The sequence below is a fragment of the Pezoporus flaviventris genome, unplaced genomic scaffold (assembly GCF_033815535.1).
Source record: "Pezoporus flaviventris isolate CSIRO_AGI_PZ_B2104156 unplaced genomic scaffold, CSIRO_AGI_Pfla_v1 ptg000193l, whole genome shotgun sequence".
In the NCBI taxonomy this organism is placed as follows: domain Eukaryota; kingdom Metazoa; phylum Chordata; class Aves; order Psittaciformes; family Psittacidae; genus Pezoporus; species Pezoporus flaviventris.
In genome coordinates this window covers 436,283-451,051 of record NW_026892741.1, presented here as the reverse complement: position 1 = coordinate 451,051, position 14,769 = coordinate 436,283, and the positions used below count along the sequence as shown (strand labels likewise).

Here is a 14,769-nt window from a genome sequence, read left to right as displayed (position 1 = left end):
TACCTGCTTGTCAACTTGAAAACTTTGTTGGCAAGTTTGTTCCTGGAGTTTTCTCTGAATCAGAGTTTTACCCAGTGCCACTAGGTATTGTCAGAGATCCTGTTTTCCCTGCAAAAAAATATCACCAGGAACAAAAGGCAGTTGGTAAGGCCACCCATACATCAGTTCATATGGATTCACGTGATTCCTTCCTGGATGTATTTGTATCCTACCAAAGCAATTGGTAAGGCTTATAAGCAAGTTAAAGAAGTTTCTTGACATATTTTAATTGTAACTCGAGTATCTGATTCATCCATTCCACTTCCCACTAGCCTGAGGTCTATATAGGGTATGCAGATCCCACTTGATTCCCAAACACTCTCCCACCTTCCTAACTACTGCAACAAAATGCAGACCTGAGGACAAGCCTGCTGGTACACCATATCAGGGTATTATTTGATTTAATAAATGTTTTACTACTTCACGAGCCATATTGGTGCAACAAGGGAAAGCCTCCAGCCAACCAGAAAACATATCTGTTAGTACCAATATATACATATATTTGAGCCCATTGTGCTGTGGCAATTTTGTAAAAACCACTTGCCAATAGTCTTCTGGACAGCTGCCTTTGTTGTTCCAGGTGGGGGTCTCTTAGCATTGTAAACAAGGTTCACACTTCTTTGTAACACTTCTATAGTTCCAGCCATTTGCATACTCAGAACTTGGAGCTTTAAAGCCTCAGTCATTGATTCTGTTCCCCCATGAGTTGCCTGGTGGTTTTCTTCTCATAAGAGGCTGGGCAATTATTACTTGCCTGTTTGGTATAACCCACCATCCTTCATCATGCTTCTTGGATCTTAATAGACTAGGTAATTTCTCATCCTCTGTTTGATAACTTGGAACTTCATTATTCAAGCACTGATACTTATGCGGCAATATTAATAAAAGGTCCACACCCACAGTTTCTTTGGCTGCTTTGTCAGCAACGTGATCACCAATATTCACTGGAGTGTTATCAAACTGATGTGCCTTAAAAGCAAATTTTGACTTTCTGACAATTCCAGAAGTCTGAGTAGCACCATCAGCTTGGTTTTCTGTGCTGATGTGTTGGGGGGGGGGGGAAGGAATGCAGGGCTTTAGCATCTATTATCTTATGTTTGGTTACCACAGCGTATCCTGCTTTCTGGTTTCCATTTTCATAAAGCTGCTGCTGTCCATAAACAGTTCTCAAACCACATCCTTCAGGGATGTATCTTGCAGGTCAGTATGACTGAAATACACCTGCTCAATAGTTTTCAAACAGTTGTGAGACAGCTCTCCCGCTTCTGGATCACTTGTCAAAAACCACTGCTGGGTTCAAAAGGTTAGTCACTTTCAATTCTACATCCTCTTGTTCTAAAAGCACAGCCTGATGTTTTAACAGCCTGCCTGGGGAAAGCCAGTGTCTACTTTTCTGTTCCAGAATGGTTGTTAGTCCATTTTTGTCACCAAGTATTTGATAAATTTTTCTATTGGAGTCTCTAGTCCTTTTCTTGCTTCATGATCTTCCTGGTGCTCCAGCAGCCCATACTTGTGGGATGTATTCTCCACTTCTTATGGTATATCTGGCTCAGTGGCTGGTTTCTGTAACATAAAAACTCATGTCTCCACAGCCTTTTCATCAGGAACATGTAGCTCAATTTTCTTTCTTTAAACCTAACTTATGCATGTAATATCCAATAACAGCATGGGGTACTCAGGCATGCAAAGAAATTGATGGGCCAACATCTGTTAGACAATTTTAAAATTTTAAAGAAGGGCCGGGTTCCTGTCCACCCTGTGGCACCAATGCCTGAAGCTGTTTGTTTGCTTAATTACTCGTTACAAGTACTTATAACAGAATAAGCATGTTCTGTTTCTACAAGAAATTTTATCTTATCATTCCCCAACCTAACTGTAGCCAGGGGTTCTGCTGGGGAGGGATTCGAAACTTCCCCCAGTCCTCCTCAATCTTCATCTCAAGTAATCATTCTCTCTGACTCTCCTGACATTACAATAAATCTCCAGTGTTTATTTTGATTTTGAAGGCATTCTCACTTCCAGTGGAGTCTGTTCACAAACCTTTCTATGTAATCCTTCTTTCCGACCCTTTCCTCTCAGGCTGCTCTCCCCTTTCCTGCTTTCCTGGGTGAGAGTTACAGACAACAATATTTTCTTTTTTTTTTTTCCCCCTAAACAGTCCAAGTTTACTCTGGAGCTTATTTTATGCCCCCACATATCCTATAAGATATTCCTAGTTGAAACCTGACACACTATAACCCACAATACACAATATTGTATTATATTAATTATATTATTAATATATATATTAATAATCAGGGACTCGAAACCCTTCCCACCACCATTAGAACCATTTCAGGGAACTTGCACCAGAGCAATGGTGGTCCAATTGCGACAGATCTCCCAGGCCACATTCATTATCTTTCCCAACTCATAATGGTCCTTTCCTTCCTTCCTTCAATTCAGGATCAGTAGTAGTATATTTATGCATCACCTATTTTAATCTTTCCATGAATCCAAAAGGTGATTCATTTATATCTTGCTTTATTTCATATAACTTAGACCAGTTCACTGCCTTGGGGACCACATTCCTAATACTGAATAAAATCCACCTCTGATACTGTTTCAAAGCCTGCCTGCCTGTCCTGGGTTCAGCAGTAGCAGTCATTTGTCCCCTTCTTAGTACCTGGTGCAGTGATGTGGTTTTGACTTTCGGCCTGGGAACAGCACTGATAACACCAATGTTTTTAGCTGTTGCTAAGTAATGTTTAGTCTGACCAAGGACTTTATGAGTCTCATGCTCTGCCAGGGAGGAGGGGAAGCCGGGAGGAAGCAGAGACAGGACACCTGACCCAAACTAACCAAAGAGGTATTCCACACCACAGCACATAATGCCCAGGATGTAGAACTCCTACGGGTTGAGACAAGAACAGTCCAGCAACAAATCACCACCGCTACTATCAGCTAAAACAATGATAAGGGAAAATAACAAGGGAAGAGAATACGATACCACCGGCCAAGAAAGCGAGTTCCACCTGGAAGCCCCTGTCCTTCCGGGTAACTCCCAGTTACCCCCCCACCCCGGGCATGACGTGCTGTGGTATAGAATACCTCCCCGGCTAGCCCGGGTCAGGCGCCCCGTCTCTGCTTCCTCACAGCTTCCTCTCCTCCCTGGCAGAGCATGAGCCTCACAGAGTCCTTGGTCAGGGTAAACATCACTTAGCAACAACCGAAAACATCGGCTTCACCAACACTGTTCTCAAGCTAGAAGTCAAAACACAGCACTGCACCAGCTAGCACAAAGGAAAAACATGACTGCTACTGCTGAACCCAGGACAATGGCCTTTGGGTATCCTTGAGACCTGCCTGCTGATTGTGATGGGGATCACCATGTTGGCACACATACAGAATGTGTTTTACCCACAACCATTTCATCTGATCTCAAAAGTTAAGCAGAGTCAGATTTGGGTCTTCTCTAGGGTTAGACGACAATATAGGAGGACCAAGAGATTTTCCCCAAGGTTGGACAGTCATGAGTGGCAGGGTGTGTGGGACAGTATGGGCAAATATCTAGCCCACTGGGCCCTCCAGTGCTTTGGAAGCATCAGAGATGGAAGGCACCTGTATGGAGTCCCCAAAGACAAGTTGCAGAAACTGTTGAAGGGGAGGGTGAATTATTTTGAGCTTGGTGGGCTCATGACACTTCAGGCCAATAGGGCAGAGATGCAACATACAGATGGACTCATGATCGAGGGGTGGACTTAGTAATGGACGCTATTGCTCAGGTTATTCACGAGTTTGAAACGTGCTGCAATTAAGCAAGCCAAGCAGTTAAAGTCTCTATGGTATGGAGGACGACGGCTGAACTACAAATATTGGGAGGCCTGGCAGATTGACTACATCACACTCTCTCTCCTGCTCTGAAAGACTGTTACAAGAGATGGAGACTGACATCATGGACCGGATGGACTCAGCAGCTTTATAGGGATTGGTCCTTGCGCTAAGGAATGATTCTCTCTTTGTGGGTGTGTGGATGTATATATGTAAGAGTGATGCGATATCAAAAATGTGGAATCTGAGCATGACATGAATGGTATGGCATAAGGGGTGGATACCATCCTGGGTTCAGCAGTAGCAGTCATTTGTCTCCTTCTTAGTAGCTGGTGCAGCATTGTGTTTTGACTTTCTGCCTGGGAACAGCGCTGATAACACCAGTGTTTTTAGTTGTTGCTAAGTAATGTTTAGTCTGACCAAGGACTTTGTGAGTCTCATGCTCTGCCAGGGAGGAGGGGAAGCTGGGAAGAAGCAGAGACAGGACACCTGACCCAAACTAGCCAAAGAGGTATTCCATACCACAGCACGCCATGCCCAGGATGTAGAACTGGGGGCAGTTACCTGGAAGGGCTAAATCACTGCTAGGTTGGACTGGGTATCAGTCCGTGGCTGGTGAGCGGATGTGTTTTCTTCCCTTGTTATTTCCCTTATCATTATTATTATTGGTGGCAGCAGTAGTGGTTTGTGTTATACCTTAGTTACTGAACTGTTCTTATCTCAACCCGTGGGAGTTACATCCTTTCAATTCTCCTCCCCATCCCTCCGGGAGTGGGGATAGGAAGGGGGGGGGAGTGAGAGAGAGACTGCATGGTTTTCTGAGATACGTTTGGGCTTAAACCATGACACTGCCCTGGTCCTGATTAGGGTCCCAGTTAGGATCACGGTTAGGTACCTGAAGATTCACTATACCTGCCAGTGTGCCTGCTCTTATTTGTTGCTCTACTGTGGTCCGAGCTGTACAAATAATCGTATTCCTGTCAACATTCTCAAAAGCATGATGCATAATTACCCACCACTTGTTTCCAAATATTCTAATCTATAATGGTAAAGGGAATCTTTATCATGACCAGACCATCATTGCCCACAGCTTGTCTTAAAGGTGCAGTGACAGTTTCCCCTTGTTTTCCCCTAGTTTGCCCTGCTGTAGGGCAAAATCCTTCAGCCCCCTCTAATATCTCCAGGGCTTGTGCTTGATTCTCATTGTCAGAACCTTCAGCCCCATTATTCACAATACCCCTTTCTCCAGGGGGCTACCATCAAATCCAAATCCTCCTCTGCATTCATCAAATGCTTAGTGCATAACTATCCTATGCTGCACAAAGAGCAACAGCGTTTAAGCAAATTTTTCTCCAAGGACAATACTAACAGGTCCTGGGGTGCAAAATTAAAACTACAATCCTTTTGCCATTCCAGACGAAATCTCAAAGTGAAAAACATTTCCTCATAAGCTACTTCATTCCACTTTCCTTTTCATCTCAAGGATAACAACCACCATTGATTACAGTGTTTTACCAGAGTGTCCCGAGTAACTGAACCACCCAGGGGTCCACCACTTTGTTTGAAAATCTCCCAGGTGACCAAGCCACTCAGGGGTTCACTGATTTGTATCCAGTGTTGCAAAATGCAACCCAATGGGGATTTCTTCAAAACCCCCTATGGAGGCAGTGGTCCTGACCTCCACCCAGATTCCAGACTGTTGCAAAATGCAACCCAGTGGGGACTTTTTCAGGATCCCCCCTTTGGAGGCAGTGGCACCCATGATCCTGACCTCCACCAAATACCAAAGTCTGGTTGACCAAAACCAAACTACCTTTTACCCACTGTGCAAAGCATCCCCTGTGCCTTACGTGGAAAGGAACCAGAAAGAATGCCTTTTCAAATAAATAAAATCAGGGTCTTACCGAGGTCCCGAGTCGGTCTGGGTAGCTGTGGTTCCTTTCAGGGAAACTCCCCTGATTGCCAGCATGAAGGTCCCAGAGACTCCCCAGATCCACGGAAAACATGGCAGGTTGTCCCTGTTTGGGCACCAAATTGTTACCACAGAAGTCAGTTGGAGAAACTCTCTAAGACTCAATTTGGAGTTTTAGAAAGAAGGCATTCTTTACTGCAGCACTGGGTGCACACACACAAATCATTTCGCAAAGGTGAGCATGCCCAATATTTGCCAACAGTGGCTATTTATTTAGCATACACATGCATATTCATAGCTTTTCCAGGAAAAAAGTTATATTTGCATCCTAATTACACATGTACTTTCTTGCTGAGTGGAGGCCTTTGGTGGTCCTCGACAGTCTTCCTCACTGTGTTTACTGAATGACCTCAGTGTTTGTGCACACTTGCAAGGTCCTAGTGCCGAGTTAGCAGTTGGTATGTTCTTGCTTCTGTTCTGTTCCAGTCTCACTCCATGTTGGGCACCACTCTGCTATCTTGAAGGCTGGTATCCTTGGTCTTATTTACTGTCTCCTTAGTTATCAGTCCCGTTATGTTCCTTCCCCCATCAGCCAAACATTCCTTTCTCTCTACTCGTTAGTAAGTTAGAGCAGTTTGGCTTATTCTACTATGTTAAAGGCACACACGCTATTGTTAGGTTAAGATTTAAGGTTACGCAGCTATGACATTCTCCAGAAAACATTTTATAAGCCAGTCTCCAAGTTTTATGACATAAGCATATAGAAGCAAAAGAAACTCTGCTGACCCTCATGCTGTTTTTTGGCTCAAGGAACTGCTTCTCTTTATGTCTTTCTTCCCCTTCTCCCTCAGCTCCTTATTTAACCAGGGATTTCTAAGTAAGAAGGAAATTATGTTAATTGAAACCTTCCCAGTACATTATCAGCTTTAGCAGGAGTATTTGGGGAAAAGGGAGGCAGAAAGCTTAAGGCAGAGGGGATATCCAGGATTAAATCACCCCTTGGAGGAAGATAACAGAGTGTGAAAGATCAACTAACTGCTTTTGGTCACATCAGGCTGGGATTTCCTTCTCCCAAGTGCACTGGAGCCTTCGACCCACATCCAAGAGCAAGCAAGGGATGCTAGAGGACTGGGCCAAGGCAGGACACAGCGCAGCTGACCTCTGATGCACCAGACAAACACAATTTCTCTCCCTTTGCTTTCACAGTGACTGTAACAGCCCTGCCTGAGCACACAGGCATCCTGCATCAGTCAGGCTTGTAACACAGCTGAGTATTCTCCACACTACAAGCAGACATACTTGAGGGTTGAGTAGTTGTCATGTTTTACTGACACACTATCAAATCTCATCCACACTATCTGCTGAAACAGCTCATTCACCTCCTGACCAGCAGATGATAGCTGTATCCTCACAACACCCAGATTTTACATGATAGTACCTTCATGCAAGAAGCTAGACTTGCAAAGCAAGACTTCTGTGGCCACAAAAACATCAGGAATGGGGCAAATTCTGCTTGGGAGACATTTTGAGTTCAGAGGGGGGATATTTTTATGTGGCAATTGCATGGGAAAAATGAACAAGCAAAATGTAAGCACCAGGCTCCAGGGATTTTCAGGAGTGTAAGTGCAAAGTTTGCGGAAACAGGTTTAGTGGGATTGGAGCTTCCACTTAGGTCCTCCCCTCCTTCCCCTCCCCAGCTAGATGACATTCTCAGAGTTATGATTTGCAGCCTGCCTGAATACCACTAAAACTATTTTCTCAATTAGAGGAGAAAACAGGAATTTGGCCCTTGTCTACCTCTATTCTGCTGCCTGTCAGCATTCAGCATATATTTCAGTCATAGCCTTTTGGATGCTGCTAGCCCCACTCATTTAAGGTTTGGCCCTTTCCTAGGCTGATGCACTGGCCTTTACCTTCAAATCTTTACAGCCAAAGGCTGACCACGGGATGGGCTGGCAGGGAAGGGAGAATGAAAGGGGTGTTGGGGTGAATAACTTATGTCAGACTCCATTGCAATTTGGGGGGGGGGAGCAGAGAGGATGCAAATCCCTGACCATGCTCCTTGAAGAATTTGTTTACCAGCAGCTGGGATTTGCACTTCCACATCTGAAAGATGATGAGAATTAACACATTAAAGGAAAAAAAAAATAAAAAAAAAAAAAGAAGGAAGTCCTCTGTCATCTCAGCTCTCCTCCATGTGGCCAGCGGCATCCTGAGGCAGGTACCTAATTGCCCACAGAGCCTTTGCTTTTCTTCTCCTGCCTCAGCTGCTCTCCTCTGCTCAGACACAAACTGAGCAGGTTTAATCCTACCCTCTCCCTCTGCTTTCAGCAGAAAGGGATAGAATAGGAAAGAATAGGACTTACCTTCTTTCTTGAGTGGGATCTGTCCTCCTCTTTAGCTGTTTTGCTATTTTTCCCAGATTGCTTGATGGTGATTTTGATCTCAGGAGGGCAAATATAGTTCTCCAAGTTCTTTGGGGGCTTCTTAGCTCTCTTAGTGGTCTGGATCTTTAGTTTTAAACTCCCCTCCGTGAAGTTAGCTTCCTTGATGGAAAATTCCTGCTCCTCTAGGCCATCTCCCGCCACCCATTTCTCACTGTCTGCATTGGAACTGGAATCCATATCTCTCCCAGAACCATCCTCTTCCTTGGGCTCCAGCCTCTCACTGCTTACCAGAATCCCTTTCCCCGAGCCCGCCGCAGGCAGCATCATCTCCTCTACACAGCTGGCGGTAAGTGGAGGCTTCACAGAGACCACAGCAGTTGGCAGAAAGTCTGCTACACCTCCCCTTTGCCAGGAGCTGCCCAAAGTCTCCCTGGGCTCCATAGCAATACTGCAATGCCCTGGAGTTTTATCAGAGGGAAGGGGAGTGTGGGAGGGGATGAGGAGAGCAAGAGCAGGTACAATCCCAGGGAACAAATGGTAACTGTCCACCAAATTCAATGTCCAGAAGCTGCAAGTTTCTCAGAAGAGACCAAATTTTCCACTGTCAAAATAAAGTAGAAGAAAAAAAGGAAGTTAGCATGCACACACATATCAAACATGAGTGTGGAAATGACTAAAACAGAGCACACTTGGGCTTCCCCTGCAGCATCTCAAGGGCCTTTCTTGAAGCAAAATGAGAGGCAAGGCTGGCCAGCATTTCTGAGGGCTGGATCTAGTACCGCAAAGCAATGAACAAGAGCCACATGTATTGCTAAATTGACAAAAATGGATATCCAAAAAACCCAAATAATGGTATATAAATATAAAAGCCTTCCACTCAAGACTTGTGGAAATATATGAGGGGGCAACAAGCTCTCTATAGCCATGAACCCCCTTGTTACTTCAAAGTACTTGCTGTCAGGGTTTTTTAGAGGGAGAAAAAAAATAATAAAAAAATAGAAGCAGACACTTGCCTCAGGTTAAACATTAACACAGTCATCAGAGTACAGAAAACATGGTATTGCCCTATGAATCAGGCAGCAGAGATTCAAGCCCGAGATGCTCCCTGGGATGCTGGAACTGCAGGAGTCTCCACCTGGGTCTCTTGTAGGGCGTATTAGAGACCTGAGTATTGAAAGCAATGGAAGAAAGCTAAACCTCAGTGCTTTCCAGAGTTCTTCATGCCCTTGGGTACTACTGCTCTTTGGCAAGGGCTGACTGAAGCAGACTGTGCTCTCATCCTTTCAAATGTCAGCTTTCTTTAAAAGATCATAGATTGAACCCTTTGAGATGGAAACATATTCAGGACCTTACAAAGTCTCAGCCAAAGTTAATGGGAGAAGCTGCTGAATGTTCAACTGAGGCAAAAGATGTATCACCATTCTATGTCATTAGACAAAGAAAACCAAATACTAAACATTTGGTTAAAAAATAACACTGTGTTTTAAAGGTGTTGAGGTGCTTTTGTTAGTAATAGGTGAAATTGTGTGTTGAAACAATAGTACAAAGAGAAAAGATGATTATATTTGAAAATCTGTTAATCAGTAGAGGGTTTCTTTTGTATTAAGAACAAGTTGAAATTCTGCTATTGTGTATCTTAGTTACTTTATAACTAAATATTACAATGGTAGCTATAATGATAAGCAATTAACATAGCCATATATGGGGAACTGTATATGGGTGGATTTAGGGGAGTATTGTGAAACTCTACCGAAGCAGAACTCACGAAGGTACCAGGAGTAGTCAAGTGAAAATAAGAGAATGCTGGCGTCCAGATAATGATTGGGACATGTCCAAGGAACAGAAAAGTGAACAGGACAACCTGAGGAAGAGTTCTTACTTCATCCGAGGAAGACTCCTTACTTCATCAGGACGACCACCAGAGGGGGGGGGCTGTGCAAGCGCAAAAGAGGCTGATGTCGTAATAGACTGATGTGGCGATCCTTAATGCATAAGTATTAGTCAGTGATATAATCTGTGTTGAATATGTATTAGTGACGACATTTTTAGTGTATAAATTGCGAGCGCGATGTAACGGGGTTGAAGCCAGATTTGGGCGCGTGCCCCTGGTTTCCCAGTGCTTCAATAAAGCACCTCATATAACCATTCCGGTGGTTATGTGTCAGTTCTTACGCTAACACTTTCATACATGCTCCCTAAAATCCCACGTATAGCCACATGGCAAGACAAAATTAGTAGAGCAGTACCTCAGAGAGAAGAAAAGATCTTTTCTGCTACTTCAGCAGAAACAACTCCCTGGTGAGTCAGAGGAGTATCACTTCTGGCAGACAAAGAAAACAAGAAGGCACTATCAGGAGTAAGTGCTGGGGGTTCAGACCTACTCTTTCAGCTGTAGCTCCCTGCTAGATTAGCTCTGCTACACAACAGCATTACCACCATAGACCTCTTTAAAGCACAGCTTACCAAGAAAAAGCACATAACCTTATACCACTGGCTTCTTGCTGCTTTTTAAAAATATCTTGCATGAACTTAAAATTCAAGAAGAATGAATAATAAGCACTTTTTATTAGTTATATATCCACATGTCCACTGGAGTATGGCCTTATCCTAGCACATAGGGCCATTAATAAAGTCCTAAGCATTTTAAAGCTCCATGAAATCACTGGGTGACCTCCACCCAGGCCCCAGCAGACACAAATTCAAATAAAGATCTCATAAATAGCACAAGCTGACAGCACAGCACAACCAGAAACAAAACAAACAAAAAGAAAAGGGGGGAGAACCATCATAGAGCCTGAACTGCCATTTGGCCTTAGAGATGATTTCTGTATCTCATAGTAGATAGAAGTACATCATAAAAAACACTTATGCTTAATTTGCACAACTTCTGACAATAGAGAAAAGATTCATTTCCTATAGCTGTTGCCAGTGGTCTCACTTAAGGTGATCTTGAAGAACTAACAGACCTAAGATCACCTGCATGCCTACCTTGACTCACCCTGTGATCAGCAAATCTCTCCCTTTCACCACCTATAAAACAAGGATTAAGCTTACCTCACCCAAACCCATTATAGGGTGGATGAATTAATGTCCTTACATAGTTTTGAACCCAAGTGTTTACCATGGGGTAGCTGCTAATTGCTAACACAATTAGTACATTAAAGCCACCCAGTTGCAAGGAACTGCTCCACATAATTGACCAACCTTGGGCCTTGCCTCTCCTTTGTGCCTATGGAGATGATAGGAGTAAGGGTTACCTTTCTCTTCCAACTGGTCAAATAAAAAAAATGGTCCTATTTATCTACCATTTTGCATTGTTAATCTCCTTGGAGAGTGTCATGGTTTAAGCCCAGCTGGTAACTCAGAACCACGCAGCTGCTCGCTCCCTTCCCACCATCCTTCTTCCTCCCCCTACCCACAGTTTACATACTGGGCATTACTTGCTGTGATATGGAATTTGGCTAGTTTGGGTCAGGTGTCCTGTTTCTGCTTCCTCCTGGCTTCTCCTCCTCCCTGGCAGAGCATGAGACTCAAGAAGTCCTTGGTCAGAGTAAGCATTATTTAGCAGCAACTAAAAATGTTGTTATCAGCACTGTTTCCAGGCTGAGAATCAAAAGCACAGCATTGCACCAGCTACTAAGAAGGAGAAAAATGACTGCTCCTGCTGAACCCAGGATGCATTGTACACACACTCCTAGGCTGCAAGACAAACATGAGGTGGTAAAAGCTCTGTGGTGCAGCATTCCAGGGAGTTACTGCTCTAGTATGCATGCATATACAATGGACAGTCTGTGCTGGCCTGTACCCACAAGCTTTTAACCTCTCTTACTGCTGGTAGAAAAGAGAAGGCTTCTAGCAGCAGCATCTAGCTCAGGAAGCAGGGCAGCAGGATGAGACAGTAGCCACCAAGAGTGTAGGGAAGAGACCACAGGCACTGGCACAATGAACCAACCTGCTTGAGACCCTACCTTGAATGGGAGCTGAAATAAAATTCATGGCTCTGAGTTGGGAAAGGTCTTTCAGGTTTTGAGTCATTGGGTAATATTTTATGAAGGGCGAATAAAAAGCCAGGTTTCTGCTCCAAAGTTTGGTTGTGGATCTCAGACTCAGACTCAGACATCTGGGTCACAATGCCCAAACATTCATCCCTGCTTAGCCATGTGCTTCCAGGTCAGTAGAAACAAGCAACAAATTAATGAAATCATTGCATTACACCATTGTCAGGTGAGTTCATACCAAATTCACCTTAAAAGCTCACTTTCTAATAATGGCCACCTGTTATGTTAAGAGCCTGCAGATGATGTCATGAGACCCACAGATAGCAACAAAGAACCCTGTGCTCAAATGCCAGGCAGAATTACCTGGGTCATTGTTTTAGGTATCTCCTTACTCTCCTCCAGGGTTGTTAAATGACTTGGTTGCAGGGACATTATACCTGTCTTCCTCATTTGGGCAGGCTAACTGTGCTTTGACTAATTAGGAAACCTCACTTCAGGCTTCTGAATGTGTAACCTCTTTTAGAAACCTCCCCATCTCCACTCTTCAGACTACCTGTAAACAGAAACATTGAAAGCATGGCAATGAATATTTTTCCTCCAGCAGCTCTTCTGCCTTAGCTGGCAATGTGCAGACCTAGAAATCTGGGGAGGAAATGGATTTTCCAGGAGACCTCAAGTTCTATTTTAAAAACCTGAGAGATGGGGGATGTCTAGACTTTTAAGTGCTCACCCAAACTGACCTCCCAGGCTTACCAGCATCAAGTCCCATTCAATAATCAACTACAGGGGCATTTTACCATCCAAATTAAGCTCCTGGAGACAGTGATACTGATTGCAGGCTTCCTGCAGTCAAGTTAAATTTGAGGAGAATAAGTAATAGGTGTGTCACAATTTAAGCCCAGCCAATAACTCAGAACCACACAACTCACTCCCCCTCCCTTCTTCCTCCCCCCACTCCTGGAGGGATGGGGAAGAGAATCAAAAGAATGTAAATCCCACAGGTTTAGATAAGAACGGTTCCGTAACTAAGGTATAATACAAAACTACTACTGCTACCAATAATAATAATAATGATAAGGGAAATAATAAGGGGAGAGAATACAATTTCTCACCACCTGCAGGCCAATACCCAGCCCGACCCAAGCAGCAGTCTGGGTCTTCTGGATGACTTCCCCCAGTTCTACATCCTGGGCATGACTTGCTGTGGTATGGAATACCCCTTTGGATAGTTTGGGTCAGGTGTCCTGTCTCTGCTTCCTCCCAGCTACCCCTCCTCCCTGGCAGAGCATGAGACTGAGAAAGTCCTTGATCAGAGTAAGCATTACTTAGCAACAACTAAAACATGGTGTGTAGTATCAGCTACTAGAAAGAAAATTAACTATCCCAGCCAAAACCAGGACATCACTTTATAGTCCTGACTGAATACTTGCAAGCATGAGTATTTGCCTGAGGCAGTACTACCTCAAGGTAGGTGTCTACTCAGCTAGGTAGTTGCACCTACCTCAAGGCAGGCAAGGGAAGTTATTCAGAACCCTTAATGGTAAACACCTAGTATGACCCAAAAGAAGGTTTTGTACTTCAGGTCTTTGTCTCCAGAAGTGTGTTTGAGGTGCCCAGAGGAGCTGATAAGAAACACTTGAGCAGCCAAGGCTGAGGACACAGATATTTGATTATTTCTCAGTACTTATCAGAGGAAGCATGAATTTCTCCCTAATTAAGAGGTAATGCCTAATTCTGTGAAATTTGTTGTTCTTCATCTGTCCTGGGTTCAGCTGTAACAGTCATTTTTCTCCTTCTTAGTAGCTGGTGCAGTGCTGTGTTTTCAACTTTAGCCTGAGAACAATGCTGATAACACACCCATGTTTTAGTTGTTGCTCAGTAGCACTTACCCTGATCAAGGACTTTTCAGCCTCTCATGCTCTGGCAGTGAGGAGGGGCACAAGAAACCAGGAGGGAGCAAAGACAGGACACTTGACCCAAACTAGCCAAAGGGATATTCCATACACAGGATGTCATGCCTGGTATATAAATTGGGGGGGAGTTAGCTGGAAGGGGCTGTTCACTACTTGGGTCAGGCTGGGTATTGGTCACCAGGTGGTGAGTAATTGTATTGTGCATCACTTGTGTTTATTGGTTTATTTTCCTTTCCCCTTTTAGTTTTATATCTCTCTCCTTGTTATTTCCATTATTATTATTATCATCATCATCATATTTGCTCAAGCACTGAGAGCACCAGCAGGAAGCTCAGAGCAATATTAAGAGGTGCTGCCCAAATCCCATAATGCACTCATTCCATCCATGACTGTAGCTCCTGAGACTGTTTTAATTTTATCCATAGAGTCCAAAATGCCTTAAGATGTAAAAGAAAACAAAAATCTAGTGAACAGGTTCAAGTGATGGGAAACGTAGTCACAAGTCTGAGAGTGTCATAGCGAACATGAAGTGGAGCCCATATCTTCTTGAACCCTATGTCTATCATGTTGCCTTTGGATCTTACATTGTCTCATGTGGCATACAGTTAAATCCCTAATCTATGCAAAATATCAGAAAGCCTCTTTATAAAACCATCTTTTTAAAACCATTCACCACAAAGCACTGGAGACTATACAGCAATATTTAATTA

At 43.8% G+C, this 14,769-nt stretch overlaps 1 protein-coding gene across 5 annotated transcripts in view; it reads right to left on the bottom strand.

Moving 5' to 3' along the window:
* The window catches only part of LOC133262198 (SET-binding protein-like), a 52,792-nt gene that overhangs the window by 25,946 nt on the left and 12,077 nt on the right, over positions 1-14,769 (bottom strand). For 2 of the 5 annotated variants that reach the window (XM_061441156.1, XM_061441158.1), the window contains exons 2-3: positions 8,128-8,749; positions 6,365-7,867 (exon numbers count right to left, since the gene is read on the bottom strand). In XM_061441156.1, the coding sequence (XP_061297140.1) occupies positions 7,757-7,867; positions 8,128-8,589 (573 nt within the window). In that variant the 5' untranslated portion in view covers positions 8,590-8,749 and the 3' untranslated portion in view covers positions 6,365-7,756. Of the gene's footprint in view, positions 1-559; positions 1,603-6,364; positions 7,868-8,127; positions 8,750-10,394; positions 10,497-14,769 lie in introns of those variants that run through there. The other 3 variants (XM_061441159.1, XM_061441160.1, XM_061441157.1) reach the window with 3 other exon arrangements.